This window comes from Hypanus sabinus, chromosome 7, assembly GCF_030144855.1.
Source record: "Hypanus sabinus isolate sHypSab1 chromosome 7, sHypSab1.hap1, whole genome shotgun sequence".
NCBI lineage: Eukaryota > Metazoa > Chordata > Chondrichthyes > Myliobatiformes > Dasyatidae > Hypanus > Hypanus sabinus.
Window position 1 is genome coordinate 142,429,027 of NC_082712.1, and position 19,122 is coordinate 142,448,148.

Genomic DNA, 19,122 nt, shown 5'->3' on the forward strand with positions numbered 1-19,122 from the left:
GTTTTATAGTACTGTAATATAATACAATATTGGTAGTGTTCCAACGTGCCCTATATTTCATTTAAATATGTAATTTGTTACTCAGTTAAATGGTAATTTTTTTAATACCTTTTTCACTACTTCCATGAAACCTCAACTAATTGGGGCAGCTGCATAATTGGGTCAAAATGTACTGCTCCCAATGTGTCCTAATTAACTGGAATCCACTATATAAATATTCCAAGAAGCACTGGATAACTGCCAGTAATGCTGCCGTTACAGATTTCCCCCTTCCTCGTCAAAAACTCAGGAACGATTGTGATATTTTGAAAATCATATTCCCAAAGATCAGTGGACTCAATCATGAGCAAGGATCAAACCTCCAAAAATCAGCTTCATCCAGATTTACACAGAACCCTCTGTCTACAAGAAGCATCCATCTTTAATATTTTTCCCCATATAATCTTTGCAGGTAATTTTACCTGCTTAGCTGGAGTGTGGGATTGTTTAATGCCAGAATCAATTTCTCTGGATCTATCAGAGATATCATTGCTGCTGGTAGGATTCTCTCCATCTTCTTGGCTAGTCCGACTATTTTGGCAAACACTGCTTGGTACAGAACTATCTGCGTTTGATCCTCCTTCTTCATCTCCATCTAGATCATCTTTCCATTGTTTCATCATTTCAAGTACATTGGGTGGCCTTTGTATGGCTGTAGTATCACCCTGGAATTCAAGGATTATGTTTAATGACTTTATAGTGAATGAAAAGAAATCCCTGGCCTTTCTAGCTACATTTCATATACTTTGAGCTCAAGATAATATTCCACAACTCTTAAAATCTGGCAAACATTACCACTTTTTAACATGTCTTATTTACTGACTTCCAAGATGAATTACAATCCTTTGCCTTAAGTAACAGTAGGTCACAGGTAAAGTTTATTTTTCTCCAAGACCTTAGTAGTTCTGTCACTGATGACTATGCCACATTATTAAATGTAAATCTAATGAATGATCACATGAATTACATTTTATTGGATTATAGACTCTCACTCTACATATTCTTGCATTTCATTAATGATATCTTGAACAAAGCACTGATGCACTAGCAAGTGCTCAATACAATCCTATGGTCTTGTAGGACAATGGGGTTGAGAGGGATAATAAATCAGCCATGATGGAATGACAGAGCAAACTCAATGAACCAAATGGCTTTATTCTGCTCCTATGTTTCATGTTTTTCAACAGGTAAAAGTAGGATTTTACTTTTTTTTGAATCAAGGAGTCTTGAGTGACATGAAATAAATGTAACAATTTTAATAACATTGAAATATTACATCTCAGAGTTAATGGGAACAGTAGACTCTTGCAGCAAAAATAACATAATTTGGAGTATTGTGTGCAGTTTTGGTCACCTAATTACAGGAAGGATATGAATAAGGTTGAAAGAGTGCAGAGAAGGTTTACAAGGATGTTGCCGGGACTTGAGAAACTGAATTACAGAGAAAGATTGAATAGGCTAGGACTTTATTTCCTGGAGCATAGGAGAATGAGGGGTGATTTGACAGAGGTGTATAAAATTATGATGGGTAAAGATAGAGTGAATGCAAGCAGGCTTTTTCCACTGAGGCCAGGGGAGGAAAAAAAAAGAGGTCATGGGTTAAGGGTGAAGGGGGAGAAGTTTAAAGGGAACATTGGGGGGGGGGGCTTCTTCACACAGAGAGTGGTGGGAGTGTGGAATGAGCTGCCAGATGAAGTGGTGAATGCAGGCTCAATTTTGACATTTAAGAAAAACTTGGACAGGTATATGGATGGAGGGGGGTTTGGAGGGATATGGCCCAGGTGCAGGTGAGTGGGACTAGGCAGAAAAATGGTTCGGCACAGCCAAGAAGGGCCAAAAGGCCTGTTTCTGTGCTGTAATGTTCTATGGTTCTATAATAGAAGGGAATCTGTTTCTAGATTTGATGTCAGATATCCAAGTACCCCAAGGCAGCTGCAAACAAGCCTCCAGGCATTTGGAACATCCACTTCAAACATCTTAGAAATGCTAATCAATTCAATTGCTCTGTTGAAGTAATCTTTTACATTATACACTGAAATACTGTCCAACACAAGGCCTGAAATATAATTTATTATATATCCATTGATTTGAACTATACTGACTATTTATTGACCATCAAAAGGCAAATCTAAGGGAATTAGGAGTCAGCCTGCTCATAAATTATCCAATTTATCTAATTTAGAATTATGTTTTGCTATGCTGGATTCCACACTGTCAGTTTTATAGTCCAACACCATAACTAATCATCTCCATAGCCTTCAAAAAGAAACTTTAATTTCAAGGATAGAAAAAAATACATTAAAAAGGAGCATTCTATTGGATCCAAGCTTCAGTTCATCAATCCAACATATGCATATTTGACAAGTTCTGATTTCATATGATGAGCTAAATACACAAAACTAAAAGGGTCCTGGAGGAAAAGGTTGTGCACAATAGCTTGAAACTCCATTAAGTAAATGAAAGTTAAAACATTTTCAAATTATGCTCAAAGATAATAAATGCTGAACAAATAAGACTACTGAAAAAGGATGACAATTAACTAATTAACTAATGAGCAGAATGATGGCAGATGCAGTTTCAAGAACAAAAGTATTAGCTGTTAATGTTAATGATGAAAATTACTATTAAAATAAAGAACAATTAAAATAACTGATGTATTTGATTGTGCATTCAAAATTAAATTTCAATTGCAAAATTGTGGCCAGATTATTGAATTCCCTGCTTTAGAACATAGAACAGTACAGTGTTGTGCTGACCTTTTAACCTACTCAAAGATCAATCTAACCCTTCCCTTCCACATAGCCTTCGAATTTTCTTTCATCTATTGCATCGGCCTCTACCAACACCTCAGACAATGTGTCCACACAGCTGTGAGTAAAAGCCTATCTCTGACACCACTCCCCCCCCCCCCATACTTTCATCTTACCACTTTTAAGTTGCATACCCTCGCAGTAGCCACTGCCACATTCAAAATTTCTGAATGTGGCAGTGGCTAATGTTAGTTGTCCACTCTATCTACACACCTCTATCAAGTCATCTCTCATCCTCCTTTCCAAAGAGAAAAGCTCTAGCTCGATCAGCCTTTCCTAATAACACATGATCTCTAATCCATACAGCATCCTGATAGATCTCCTCTGCACGCTCTCTAAAGCTTCCACATCTTGTGTATAATGAGGCAACCAGAATCGAACATAATATTCCAAGTGTGATCGAACCAGAGTTTAATAGAGTTGTAAATTAATTCCCCAACTAATAAAGGCCAACACACCATTTGCCTGCTTATCCCGCCTATCAATTTGGGTGACAATGTTTGAGGGATGTATGGGCACGGACTCTAAGCTTTCTCTATTCCTCGACACACTATTAAGAATCTTCCATTAACCCTGTATTCTGCTTTCCAGTTCAACCTTCCAAAGTGTAAGACTTCACACACTTTTTGGATTGAACCAAGTCATTTATAAATATCACAAAGGGTAGGGAGTGCCAGAACACATCCCTATGGAACACCACTAGTCATGGACCTCCAGGCAGAAGACAAAATCTACTACCACACTCTGCTTCTGTGGGCAAGCCAATTCGGAATTCATAAAGCCAAGCTTCCATGGATCCCATGCCTCATAACTTTCTGAATAAACCCACCATGGGGAACCTTGTTGAATGCCTTACTAAAATCCATATAAACCACATCCACTCCTCCAGCTTCATCAATCTGTTTTGTCACTTCTTCAAAGAATTCAAACAAACTCATAAGTCATGATATGCTAACTATCCATAATTAGAGTATGCTTTTCCAAATGCTTGTAAATCTTGCCTCTAAGAATCCTCTCCAATAGTTTGTCCAGCATTGATGTTAAACTTACTGGTCTATAACTCCCAGGATGGTCCCTATTTTTTCTTGAAGAAAAGGAATAGCATTTTCTACCCTCCCAATTTTCTGGTACTACTTCCGTGTCCACTGAGAATGCAAAGAACAACCCCAAAAGCTTAGCAATCTCTTCCTGCGCTTCCCTAGTAACCTAGGGTATATCCCGTACAGTCCTGGTGACTTGTCTGTTCTAATGTTTTTTCAGAAGGTCCAGCACATCTTAATGTCAAAATGTTCCAGCATATTTGACTGTTCTATGCTGACATCACATTCATCAAGGTCCCTCTCACTGGTGCATACTGAAGTAAAGTCTTCATTAAGGACCTCCACTACCTCCTCCAACTCCAAACACTTTTATCCCTCACTCTAGTCATCCTTGAGTTCTTCACACGTGTAGAATGCCTTGGGGTTTTCCTTAATCGTACTTGCCAAGGCGTTCTCATGTCCCATTCTTGCTCTCCTAAGTCCCATCTTAAACTCCTTCCTGGCTACCTTATAACTCTTCAGAACCCTGTGGAAGGACTTGAATGCAACTTCACTTGAAATCTCTGAATGAATACAAAAACACAATTGAGTTTCACAGTATATTTTTAATATTCTCAAATTAAAAAAGATAGTGCTTTACCGTGACCCATGGGTTGTCAAGAAGTTCATTGGCTGTGATTCTATGAGCAGGATCTACTTTTAGAAGACGTGAAAGCACATCCTTTGCTGCAAGTATAACAAGGAATATTTGGTAAAGCTTATGTTTCAGTACCATCATTTACTAAAAGAATAGAAAAGCTCAATACAATTTATCTGTCTAACCTTTAGAAATCATAAAAATGTTTAATTGATTAGGGAAACAAAAATATTAAAAACAACAGAACTTTAACAATTTATGTAGATTAAATCCATTCTTTCCTGAATAGGCAATTGGCACTAAAGCCATAAATCATCATTGAACATCTACATGCCCTCAAATTACAATGAGCCAAACTGCACTTGCTGTAGCAGCAGCTCCCATGAGTAGATATAATCCCAAAACAGAAAATACTAGAAACACTCAATGGGTCAGGCAATATCTGTAGAAAGTAAAATAGAATTAACAATTTAGATTCTAGCGCTCTTTGACAGAACTTCTTAACCTGCAGAGAGATCCCACCAGTAACTTTTTATTTCTGATTTCTAGCATCTGCAGCACACACAGACCTGGCACAAGTTCAGAGTGAGCAGCAAGATTGAAATTGAGCTTCATGACTGGTAATACAGTAGAACTGGGGTCACGAGCACCATATAAAAACTAACATCTTACTTCATTTTTAAGTAACTTTTAATTATTTGATGTTTTTTTAATGTGTTTTAATTTAAGCCACCTTAACATTTTTAATCACATTATTTAAGTAAATTTAATATGTTTTAAAAATATTTATGAATGCCAGTGATCACCAGACACTAAAAATAACTGTTTAAAGAAAACTTAGTCTACTTTGATGGCCTGGAGCTTTAGGACATGTCACAAGTTGTCATTAAGCTCAAAGCTCATTCCACCTCAATGCCCTGTCACCCTCCAAATTAAGATTAATCAAATGGAGTTAAGAAAATGTGGCGGTGGGGAGATAAGACTGCAGGTTAGATTCAAGGTGATTGGATTCATCATCACCAACATTCGAATTTGTTAAGTAGCCTAGTTAAAGTGCTCTGACAGTTCTCAACATAATTCAAATATGAACAACCTCTCACCACTCACACCCCTCTTTAATTTGGCAGCACAACAGTGGAAACAGCAAACAGTTTCAAACATCTGAGACTGCACATCTCACACAACTTCTCATGGTCCCAAAACACATAGTCCACAGTCAAGAAAGCTTAACAATATTTCTATGTTCTGAAGAGGCTGATGAGAGCTGGACTATGGACATCAAAATCCACTATATTCTATGGATGGGCAGGTGAGAAAATTCTAATGTACTGCATCACAGTACGCTACAAAAACAGCACTCCATGAACAGGAGGACTGTACAACAAATAGATAAAAACTGCCCAATGCATCACTGGCAACAGCCTACCTACCATCAAGGATATGTACACCCAGTTGCTACTTTATTAGGTACACCTGCTCTTTAATGAATTTCTAAACATCCAATCATGTTGGCAGCAACTCAACGCAAAAAAAAGTATGCAGACATGGTCAAGAGGTTCAGTTGCTCTTCAGAGCAAGAATCAGAATAAGGAAGAAATGTGATCTAAGTGACTTTGATTTAGAACATGGAATGACTGTTGGTGCCAGATGAGGTGGTCTGAGTATCTCAGAAACTGCTGATCTCCTGGGAATTTCTCAGACAACAGTATCTAGAGTGTACTGAGAATGGTGTGAAAATTTTTAAAAAATTCAGTCAACAGCAGTTTTATTTGTTCTAGTCCTTCTAGTCCAATGAGCCACACTGCCCGCAACCCACTTTCTATTTTAACATTAACCTAATCACAGAACAAATTACAATGACCAATTAACCTACTAATATATCTTTGAATTGTGGGAAGAAACCGGAGCACCCGAGGAAACCCATGCAGTTCACAGGGAGATCGTACTGACTCCTTATAGATGACGCCAAAATTGAACTCCAAACTTTAGAACGCCCGAGCTGTAACAGCATCACACTAACCACTACGCTACAGCACCCAACACATAAGCAAGCATGTTCCAATTTGAAAGCTTTTGAAGCCTGATATTTGGTTCATAAAAAATGAAAGCTGGAGACTCATTTATTGTTGATGGAGAGAAATGTTCCTATAAAAACAAATGCTCATAAAATTTCCACTGAGAACTTTACTTTCTACGGGATCCAAGGAGACACTGCTTTGTGAATCAAGAATTGGCTTGCCCACAAAAGGCAAACAGTGGTTGTACACAGGTCATATTCTGCATGGAGGTTGGTCACCAGTGGAGTGCCTCAGGGATCTGATCTGGGACCCTTACTCTTCATGATTTTTATAAATGACCTGGATGAGGAAATGGAGGGATGGGTTAGTAAGTTTGCTGATGACACAAAGGTTAGAGGTGTTATGGATAGTGTGGAGGGCTGTCAGGTGTTACAGGCGGGACATTGATAGGATGCAAAACTGGCACGAGAAGTGGCAGATGGAGTTCAACCTAGATAAGTGTGAAGTGGTTCCTTTTGGTAGGTCAAATATAATGGCAGAATATAATATAGTAAGACTCTTGGCAGCGTGGAGGATCAGAGGAATCTTGGGGTCCAAGTCCATAGGACGCTCAAAGCAGCTGCTCAGATTGATTCTGTGGTTAAGAAGGCATACAGTGTATTGGCCTTCATCAATTGTGGAATTGAATTTAGGAGCCGGGGGGTGGAGTTTCAAGATGGCGACGTAAGCATCTGCCTTTTAGGCGCTCTTTATTTTTTTAACTATAATCACCCTTTAATTAGATCTTTTCGAACTTAATCATATGAGTTGCTACCTTTGATTGACCCTTTTTTCCTAAAATAATAGTTGATCTAATCTTGTCAAACCTAAAATGGCTACAAGTAAGAAATCGGCTAAGGATCCTGTATCCATCGACGCAATTTCTGGTCTTTTGGACATTAAACTGGATGTTAAATTTGCGGGTATGGAAAGTAAATTGGACAATAAACTGGATGCTAAATTTGCGGCTCTGGAAGGCAGACTAGAAGGTAAATTGGACAGTAAACTGTTAAGTTTGGAAAGGAGGATTACTTCGAAAATATCCGATCTTGAAGGAGTTGTTAAATCGCTTGAAACTAAGTTTCAGTCGCAGGCGTTAGAGGTTCAACAGCATGGAAATAAGATCACGACTCTTGAACAATCAATTTGTGAAAAAGCACGTACAATTGAAGTGTTAGAGAAGAAGATAGAGTCGACTGCTAAAACTTTAGATCAGTACAAGTTTAAAATTACTGATCTTGAAAATCGTTCTCGCAGACAGAATTTGCGCATCATCGGAATTCCCGAAAAAGTTGAGTCCGGTGATTTAACTGAATTTTTCTCTAAATTACTGTGGGAAATTTTCGGTGGTGAAGGTTTGAAAAATGAACCTGTTATTGACCGCGCTCATAGAGTTGCGAGGTTTTCGTCTGTGTCTGATAAACCACGAGCGGTGATTGTTCGCCTTCATTATCCTCGTGAGAAAGAGCTTCTAATTCGATTAGCTCGTAAAAAAGGTATGATCTCCTACAGAAATTATTCATTTCGAATAGTTGAAGACTACTCGTATGAAGTAATGAAAGCCAGGATCGCTTTTAAACCAGTGATGGCAGAGATTCATTCGATTGGATTTAAACAAGCTTTAATGTATCCAGCGAAGCTTAGAATGGTGCTGCCCGACAACAGTCTACACTTTTTTAACACTCCTGAAGAAGCGAAGAAATTTGTTGAAGAATATCGATCCTCTAGTGCAACTTGAACTATGAGTTACATTGAAGATTTTTTTTTGGAGAGAGGATGTCATTTCATTTTAAGTTTTAACCCTGGAAGTTGGGTTATAACTTTTTATTTTGAACTATGGGTCTGGGTCTTTTTTTTTACTACTATTATTATTGCTTATAGATGCTGTTTTAATTTTTATAATATCCTTTTTTTATACACGTTTGTATTTTGTAATAATGAATTATTTTTTCAAAATGTCGTTTCTTCTTCCCATAAGTCTTTACTTTTTATAAGCGTTTATTTGCTTGCCTGTATTTAGAAATGGAACAAAGGTTTTGAATTCTTTTTCTTTAGTTTTTTTTTATATATGTTGTAGTGTCTATTAAATCTTTTTTTTTAAAAAAATTCTATTTTGATAACTTTTTTACTATATTTTCTTATTAGATTGCTGAATTTATATTCATATTTTGTAATATGGCTTTCTCAAAATGTCGTTTCTTCTTCCCATAAGTCTTGGCTTGTGAAACGTCATCTTTGTATCTGAATATGGAATTTCTTTTTTAAAGGTGTATCACATTTTTAAACTTTAATGTGCATTTTTTTTTATTAATGATTTTTCTGGTTTTACTATTTTAGTTTTTTTTTGATTTGTCTGATATGGGTGTGTATGTGTATGTGTATATATATATATGTAGGTATATATATATATATATATTTTTTTTTTGCAACTCTATATTTTAATTGGGGTGTTATATAGTTTTTTCTTAAAAAATTTTCTTATGGAGCTGCCATCTTGAAATGGGGGTAATATTAGTATTAGTTTATGCGCCTGCCGCTTGGCTTTCTTTCAAAGGGTGGGGGGAGGGGGGAGGGATCTTTTTTCATGCTTTTGCTTTTTATTTTTTTGCTTTTAGTTTATGGGCTGACTTTAAATTGTTAATATTGTTGAGGTGTCAGGATCTCCGGTTGCTCCTGAATCAATTTTCCTTCTTCCTGAATTGTGGGTTATGTGTCTTTTTAACCTTTTATGATACACACAATTAATATTGGTATGATGGATAAATCTATTAACTTTATCTCGTGGAATACTAATGGTTTAAATCATCCGATTAAACGTAAAAAAATATTTAAAGTATTCCATAGATTGAACGCTAATATTATTTTTGCACAGGAGACCCACATTAGGAGGGAGGATAATCAACGTTTTTTTAGGTTCTGGAAAGGCCAACAATTTCACTCAAATTGTACCGCTAAAATTAGGGGTGTGTCTATTTTTATAGACGCCTCAATTTCGTTTACACATTATGAAATTATTTCTGATCCACAGGGTAGATTTTTGTTGATAACTGGTTCACTTTTTAATCGGAAAGTTGTTTTAGTTAATATTTATGCTCCAAACTTTGATTGTCCTGAATTTTTTAAACGTTTATTTACTTCTCTTCCTAATTTGAATGAATATATGTTGATTATGGGTGGAGACTTTAATTGTTGTTTGAATCCTTCGATGGATAGATCTAAACCTATTCGAACTCTTCCGAATAGATCAGCTTTACTTATTAATTCTTTTATGGTTGATTCTGGAATTACTGAAATATGGCGGTTTTTGAACCCTAAAGATAAAGAATTTTCATTTTTTTCACATGTATATCATAGTTATTCTAGAATTGATTACTTTCTTATTGATCATCGTTTATTAACAGATGTTATTGATTGTAAATACGATTCTATTGCTATTTCGGATCATGCGCCTTTGAAGTTATCTATCAAGATTTCGGATTCTTCTATCAATACTAGATCTTGGAGACTTAATGCTACTTTACTTCAAGATCCAGAATTTATTACCTTCATAAAACAACAAATTGACTTATTTTTTTCAACAAACTATAATGAAGAGATTGATAAAGGAATACTTTGGGACTCTTTCAAGGCTTTTATTCGTGGACAAATTATTTCATATTCCGCTGGTAAAAGAAAACAAAGATATTCAGATATAGCTTTATTGGTGGATAAAATTAAAGAAATTGATAAGATTTATTCCGTTACTCCTACCAAAGAACTTTATAAGAAGAGAGTTGAGCTTCAAATGGAACATAGTTTATTATTATCTTCTTCAATTGAGAATCAATTAATTAAGACTAGGGCTCAATTTTATATTCATAGTGATCGAACTGGTAAATTGTTAGCTAATCAATTAAAAGCTATTTCGACTAAGCGACAAATTATTAAAATTCGTAAACAAGACGGTAATTTAACTACTGATTATAAAGAAATCAATAACACTTTTCAAGATTTTTATAAATCTTTATATCAATCAGAATTTGACGGTGACCGGTTTACGATGGATAATTTTTTTAATAATTTGAATATTCCTAAACTGATAGATGAAGATTGTAGCTTGCTTGATGCTCCTATTTCTATGGATGAAATAAGAGAGGCTATCTCATCAATGAATTCAGGGAAAGCTCCTGGTCCTGATGGTTTTATTGTAGAATTTTTTAAAACTTTTTCTTTATTGCTTTCTCCTTGGCTATGTGAAATCTTTAATGATGCGTTTGTTAAGAAGAGACTACCTCAATCGTTTTATGAAGCTACTATCTCTTTAATTCTTAAAAAAGATAAAGATCCTACCTTATGTGCATCTTATCGCCCTATATCATTATTAAATGTAGACTCTAAGATTCTTACAAAAATTTTAGCCATTAGATTAGAAAAGGTATTACCACAGATTATTTCAGAAGATCAAACTGGTTTTATTAGGAATCGATATTCCTTTTTTAATATTAGAAAATTGATTAACATAATTTATACTTCATCACCTACAACCCCAGAATGTGTTATCTCATTAGATGCTGAAAAAGCCTTTGATAGAGTTGAATGGACATATTTATTTAATGCATTGAGAAACTTTAATTTTAGTCCTAATTTTATATCATGGATTAAATTAATATATTATAAACCTGTTGCTTCTGTTCTTACAAATAATTATAGATCCTCTTTTTTTCAATTATCTTGTGGTACGAGACAAGGTTGTCCTTTAAGTCCTTTATTATTTAATATTGCATTAGAACCTTTAGCTATTGCTATTCGTGAGTCTCCTAATATTTTTGGTATTACCCGTAATGAGAAGTTATACAAATTATCGCTTTATGCTGATGATTTGTTGTTATATATTTCTAATCCTAGTAGGTCTATTCCTGCTATTTTATCCTTGTTGGCTCAATTTGGTAGCTTTTCTGGTTATAAGTTAAACTTAGATAAGAGTGAGTTATTCCCTTTAAACGCGCAAACTTTATTGAGTGATAGGATGCCATTTAAAGTTGTTACTGATAACTTTATCTATTTAGGTATAAAAATCACCAAGAAATATAAAGATTTATTTGGACTGAATTTTTTACCTATGCTTCATCAAATTCAGCAACTTACTACTAGATGGTCTCCCTTATTTTTATCATTAGTTGGTCGGATTAATGCTATTAAAATGATGATTTTACCGAAATTTTTATATTTATTCCAAGCTTTACCAATTTTTATTCCTAAATCTTTTTTTGATAATATTGATTCAAAAATTTCCTCATTTGTGTGGCAAAATAAAAATCCTAGGTTAAGCAAAAGGCAATTACAAAAGTCTAAAAAAGATGGTGGTCTAGCTTTACCTAACTTTAGATTTTATTATTGGGCGAATAATATTCGTAACCTAATGTACTGGAAACTAGATTTGGATTCACCTGTGTGCCCACAGTGGGTAAATTTGGAATGTAGTGAGGTTAAGGGATATTCTATATTTTCCGTTCTTGGTTCTTTTCTTCCTATTGATTTAGCCAAATTCAATAAACAGATATCTAACCCTGTTGTTAAACATACACTACGAATTTGGTTTCAATTTCGCAAATTCTTTAATCTGAAAAACTTTGCTCTGGACAGCCCTATTTTATGTAATTTTTTTTTTAAACCTTCATTGACAGATCAAGCTTTTAGTATATGGAAAAGGAAAGGTATAAAATGTTTTCGTGATCTTTTTTTTGAAGGTACTTTGATGTCTTTTGATCAACTATCCAACAAATTTGAATTACCTAAATCTAATTTTTTTAGATACTTACAAATTAGAAATTTCTTACATAAAATTCTTCCATCTTTTCCTAACTCAACTCCATCGGATTTTTCAGATTTGATTTTTACTTTTAATCCTTGTCAGAAGGGATTAGTAGCTTTTATTTATAACATGATTATGAAGATACAGCCAGAAATATCGGATAGAATTAGACAAGAATGGGAAAAAGAACTTCGATGTAATATATCAACAGATAAATGGGAAAAAATTTTACAAATGGTTAATTCCTCCTCTATTTGTGCTAAACATGCTTTAATACAATTTAAAATTGTACATAGAGCTTATATGTCTAAAGATAAACTTGCCCGATTTTATTCGCATATTAATCCTCAATGTGACAGATGTCACTTAGAAGTGGCTTCATTGACTCACATGTTTTGGACATGTCCCACTTTACATAACTATTGGAAGGACATTTTTGATGTCATTTCCTCAGTATGGAATATCGATTTACAACCCCATTTTATTACTGCAATTTTCGGTATACCAAATGAAGATGGCAATCAGCTTTCCCCTTCAATCAGACGAATGATTGCCTTTGTAACATTAATTGCCAGAAGGTCTATATTACAAAACTGGAAAGAAGTAAATCCTCCTACTACATTTCAGTGGTTCTCCCAAACTATTTCTTATCTGAGTTTGGAAAAAATCAGAAGCACTATCTTTGATTCTTCAATTAAATTTGAAGAAACCTGGGGACCATTTATTCGACACTTTCATATGAATTAATTTGGCTTATTTCAGATCCTTTTCTCTACTTATACTTGTTCAGGTATGGAGTTCTGGAGTTCTTTTCTTGACACCTTTATATATTTATAAAGTGCTATTATTGCCCATGTTAGTTTTAGTTTAGTATTTTTTTTCAATATATATTTTTTCTCATATATAATTTCAATTTTTTTTTCTTCTTTTTTCGATGATTATTTTTGTTTTTCATATATATTTATATAGACTTGATTGATTTATGTACCTTTTGTTGATGGATGTTTTAATAGGTTATTATTATCCTATTACTAATGTAATCTCAAGTTTATTGAATCTGTAATCTATTCATTATTTTGTGTTGTTTTTTTTATATATGAAATTTAATAAAAAGATTGAAAAAGAAAGAAAGAAAGAAAGAATTTAGGAGCCAAGAGGTAATGTTGCAGCTATATAGGACCCTGGTCAGACCCCACTTGGAGTACTGTGCTCAGCTCTGGTCACCTCACTACAGGAAGGATATGGAAACCATAGAAAGGGTGCAGAGGAGATGTACAAGGACGTTGCCTGGATTGGGGAGCATGCCTTATGAAAACAGGTTGAGTGAACTCAGCCTTTTCTCCTTGGAGCGATGGAGGATGAGAGGTGACCTGATAGAGGTGTACAAGATGATGAGAGGTATTGATCATGTGGATAGTCAGAGGTTTCCCAGGGCTGAAATGGTTGCCACAAGAGGACACAGGTTTAAGGTGCTGGGGAGTAGGTACAGAGGAGATGTCAGGGGTAAGTTTTTTTACTCAGAGTGGTGAGTGAGAGGAATGGGCTGCTAGCAACGGTGGTAGAGGCAGATACAATAGGGTCTTTTAAGAGTCTTTTGGATAGGTGCATGGAGCTTTAAAAAAAGAGAGCTATGGGTAAGCCTAGTAATTACTAAGATAGGGACATGTTCAGCACAACTTTGTGGGCTGAAGGCCTGTATTATGCTGTAGGTTTTCTAATCTTCTATGTTTCTATGTGTCGATACACTTTTAACCTTTTGTCCCCTCAAGTGAAGGCAATTTCAAGACTGCCCAAAGAAAATTCAGAGTGGTAACGTCTACTTAATTTCAAGATGCTGGGAAATAAATTAGAGAAAGAAATATTACAATGATTACCATTGTAGGAAAGGGAAGACCAAGGCTGTAGACATGGGTAGAAATAACTGAAGATTTCAGAAGGAACCTTACTACAAGTTCTGTGGGCAAGAATGACTTGTTAATGAGAGTGTCAGAGGAGAATGGCCAGACTGGTTCGAGCTGACAGGAAGGTATCAGTAACTCAAATAAACACATGTTACAACAGTGGTGTGCAGAAGAGCATCTCTGAATGTACATGTTGAGCCGTGAAGTGGATGAGCAGCAGAAAAGACCACACTGTGTTCCATTCTTGTACCTAATAAAGTGGCCACTGAATGCATACAGATATCTGCTGGAATAAGGCCAGCCATATCATGATGGATCCACTGCACTGAAATGATAGGCAGGTAATCAGAGATGGTGGGGGGGGGGGGGTGGCTCTGCTGGTAAAAAGAAAATCAAATCTTTAGACAGAAGCAACATAGGATCAGAAGATGTGGAATCTTAGGAGTAGGATTAGGAAACTGCAAGGGTCAAAAGAGTAATGAGAGTAATGTACAGGCCTTTGAACAGTAGCCAGGATGTGGGACATAAATTACAACAGGGGATAGAAAAGGCATGTAATATGGTCAATGTCATAATAGTCATGGGGAATTTCAATATGGGGGTAGGTTGGGAATATCAAGATAGTACTGGATTGCAAGAGACAGAGTTTGTAGAATGCGTACAAGATGACTTTTTAGAGCAGTCTGTGATTGAGCCCACTAGGGAAAAGTCAATTCTTGATTGGGTGTTCTGAAATGAACCAGATTTGATTAGGGAGCTTAACATAAAGGAACCCTTTATGACCATAGTATGACAGAATTCACCCTGCAGTTTGAGAGCGAGATAGTAAAGTCAGATGTATCAGTATTACATGGGCATGAAAAAGGAGTTAGCCAGTGTTGATTGGAAGGGGACAGTAGCAGAGATGATGGCAGAACAGCAATGGCTGGAGTTTCTGGGAGCAATTTGGAAGGCGCACGAAATACGAAGTATTCTAAAGGTAGGGTAAGGCAATCACGGCTGACAAGGGAATTTAAGGACAACATAAAAGCAAACGAGAGGGCATATAATAAAGCAAAAAAATAGTGGAAAGTTATAGTGGAATGTGAAGCCTTTAAAAACCAACTGAAGGCAGTGAAAAAGCCATAAGAACAAAAAGATGAAATATGAAAGTAAGCTATGAAAATGGAAACCAAAAGCTTTTTCTAAGATATACAAAAAGTAAAAGAGAGGCGAGAGTGGATATCAGACCACTGAAAAAGGTGGAGAGCAGTAAAGGGGAACAAAGAAATGACAGATGAACTTAGTAATTATTTGCATCAAACTTCACTGTTGAAGACACTGGCAGTATGCAGAAATTCAAGAGAGTCAGGCCGCAGAAGTGAGTGTAGTTGCTACTAACTAAAGAAAACTGCTTGGGAAGCTGAAAAGTCTTAAGATAGATAAGGCAACTTAACCAGATAGAATATACCCCAGTGTTCTGAAATATTCTGAAATGTTTTCAGAGGACAGGAAAATTGCAAATGTCACCACACTCCTTAAGAAGGGAGGGAGGCGGAAGAAAGGAAATTATAGGCCAGTTAGCCTGACTTCTGAGGTTGGGAAAATGTTGAAGTCTATTATTAAGGATGAGGTTTCAGGGTTCTTGGAGGCATGTGAGAAAATAAGCCAAAGTCAGCATGGTTTCCTTAAGGAGAAATCTTGTCTGACAAATCTATTGGAATTCTTTGAAAAAATAACAGGCAGGATAGACAAAAGAGGGTCAATGAATGTTGTTTACCTGGATTATCAGAAGGCCTTTGACAAGATGCCACAATGAGGCTGCTTAACAAGATATACGCCTTTAGTTTTGTATGAAAGATATTAGCATGAATGGAAGATTGGCTGGCTGGTAGGAGGCAAACAATGGGAATAAAGGTGGTCTATTCTGGTTGGCTGCCGGTGCCTATTGATGTTCTGTGACAGTCAGTATGGGGGACGCTTCTTTTTGCATTAGATATCAACGATATGGATGATGAAATTGATGGCTGTGTTGCCAACTTTGCAGATGATACAAAGATAGGTGGAGGAGCATGTAATTTTGACAAAGCAGAGTCTCAGAAGGACTTAAACAAATTGAGAGAATGGGCAAAGAAATGCCAGATAGAATTTAGTATAGGGAAATATATGGTCATGCACTTTGGTAGAAGGAATAAAGGCATATAAGTGAGCAGAAAATTCAAAGATCAGAGGTGCAAAGACACTTGGAAGTCCTTGTGCAGCATTCCCTAAAGGTTATCTTGCAGGTTGAGTCAGTGGTAAGGAAGGCAAATGCAATGCTAGCATTCATTTCAAGAAGACTAGATTATAGGAGCAAGAATGTAATCGTGAGTCTTTTGGTAACCACTGAACTTGGAGCAATGTGAAAAGTTTCAAACTTCTTATCCAAGAGAAGATGTGCTGGCATTGGAAAGAGTCCAGAGGTTCCAGGAATGAAAGGGTTAACGTGCGAGGAACATTTGATGGCTCTGGGCCTGTACTCGCTGGAGTTTAGAAGTCTGAGGGGGGATCTCATTGAAACCTATGGAATATTGAAAGGCCAAGATGGAGTGGATGTGGACAGGATGTTTCCTGCAGTGAGAGAGTCTTGGGCCAAAGCCCACAGCCTCAGAAGAGGGATGTCCATTAAAACAGAGATAAGGAGGAATTTCTTTAGCCAGAGGGTGGTGAGTCTGTGAAATTCATTGATGGAAACAGCTATGGAGGTCAAGTCATTGAGTATATTTAAAGCAGAAGTTGATAAGTTCTTGTTTAGTCAAGGCATCGAAGGTCACAGGGGGTGGGGGAGGCAGGCAGGAGAATGGGGTTGAGCGGAATAATAAATCAGCCATGATGGAATGGCAGAGTAGATTCGATTGGTCCAATGGCCTAATTCTACTCTCATATCTTGTGGTTTTAAGATCCCACCTACCATGCTCATGGACTGACTGACATACTCCCATCAGAGAAGATGCTGCACAGCATCCATCCACGCCAGGACCACTAGACTCAGAAACAATTGCTTCCCCCAAACCATTAATCTGGACAGCACCTCCACCTATTAATCTACCCCACAACACTACTTTATTATTTCATGTCAGTGTCACATTATGTACAGATACTCCTGTATCTAGCGTCATTTTATATACATACGATCAGTATATGTATATGAGTTAGTCAAATGCATTTATATTTATTGTTTTTTTTATTAATTTCTTCATGCATATTTTGTTTTTTATGCTACGTTACATCCAGAGTAACAGTAATTTCAATCTCCTTTACACTTGTGTACTGACAAATGATGATAAAAAACCTTGAATCTTTGATCTTGAATTTATGTGATTGCTTCTGTGTTACTTACAACGGCCAGTATCTTTTTCAAAATGAACCTTTCTTTAACCAACATCTGAAGCTATTTTTAAAATGGGCAATCTCAAAACAATTGGGTTATTTTTCAAAATACAAGATAAAAGCATTTTTAAAAATTCCAAATAATTTGCAAGACCAATGTGAGCAGCAACTCTACAAACCATGCATCTGGCATAAAGAGATAAGACCATAAGACATGGGAGCAGAATTAGGACATCCAGCCCATTGAGTATGCTCCATCATAGCTGATCCCGGATACCACTTAACCCCATATACCTGTCTTCTCACCATATCCTTTGATGCCCTGATCAATCAGGAAACAATCAACTTCTGTTTAAATATATCCACAGAGTTGGCCTCCACTGCAGTCTGTGGCAGAGCATTCCACAGATTCATTGCTCTCTGGCTAAAAGAATTCCTCCTAAAAAGTCACCCTTCAATTTTGAGGCTGTGCCATCTAGTTCTGGATACTACCACCAGATGATACATCCTCTCTGCATCCACCCAAACTCAACACTACATTCCTGCAATTTTTCCATGCTTCCATCCAAGCTCTGCCAGAGAATGTTCATTCTTGAACTGACTTTGCTCCAGGTGCAAGTCAAAATAGATAAAACTGATCTTTTACTTACCACCATCACTAATTTCATGTAAAACTGAACTGTCTAAGCGAAGCTCTGCCCTGTTTATCAATTCAGCAAGCTTCTCTTCTGAACTTGCCACAAATGGAGGAACTCCAGAAAGTCTGTATGGAAAGGATCAAAGGATATTTCCTTTTAGCTGCTGATACAACCCTCTCAATGATCTGCATTCAGAGATAGCTTCACAGCACAAGAAACTTAGCTCTCTCATTTGTTTTGTTGGCACATATAACATAAGGTATTAGTAAGTAATTGTGGATTAACTGTACAACCCAGTTCAGTAATGTTATGCCTTTTGCAGACTATTATGTAACCATCAAGATAATCGGACAAACCAAATCTCAATCGTACTCTCATCAAATATTCTGAGTTCAAATTCATTTGTAAATAATGCCAGTTTCAAATTTATATTTTGCAGTGTAGGCAGCAAAATGCTGTTGACTGTTTATATATTACATGAATTTTCACAATGTTTTCTTACATTAGATAATATTATATTATCTAATCTTTCATTTTGGACTGAGATACAATCAATGTGTTCCACAGGTGTAAATAATTGCAACACCTCATGCTTACCTTCCAAGAATGTCACTTGGTAAAATATCACCAGCACATTTACAGCTATATCCATTAAAATTAAAGTCAGTATAATTTGGCAAAAAGTAACCAGTATTCAGCTGGCAAAATTACATAACCATAAACTGACAACAAAATCTGATACAGGCACTGTGGACAGACACTTCCTTTTACATTGTGCTATATCATAGGCAGAGAACTTCATAATTATATGCCTAGTAAGCTTTCATTTGTACTACAGAAGTAGCAGAGGCAAGTTAGTGG

At 36.2% G+C, this 19,122-nt stretch overlaps 1 protein-coding gene across 35 annotated transcripts in view; it reads right to left on the minus strand.

The window, feature by feature from the left end:
- The window catches only part of stk33 (serine/threonine kinase 33), a 204,260-nt gene that overhangs the window by 62,821 nt on the left and 122,317 nt on the right, over positions 1 to 19,122 (minus strand). For all 35 annotated transcript variants that reach the window (XM_059975837.1, XM_059975806.1, XM_059975816.1 and 32 more), the window contains 3 exons: positions 18,274 to 18,386; positions 4,530 to 4,615; positions 462 to 704 (listed from right to left, as the gene is read on the minus strand). In XM_059975837.1, coding sequence (XP_059831820.1) covers positions 462 to 704; positions 4,530 to 4,615; positions 18,274 to 18,386 — 442 coding nt within the window. The remainder of the gene's footprint in view (positions 1 to 461; positions 705 to 4,529; positions 4,616 to 18,273; positions 18,387 to 19,122) is intronic.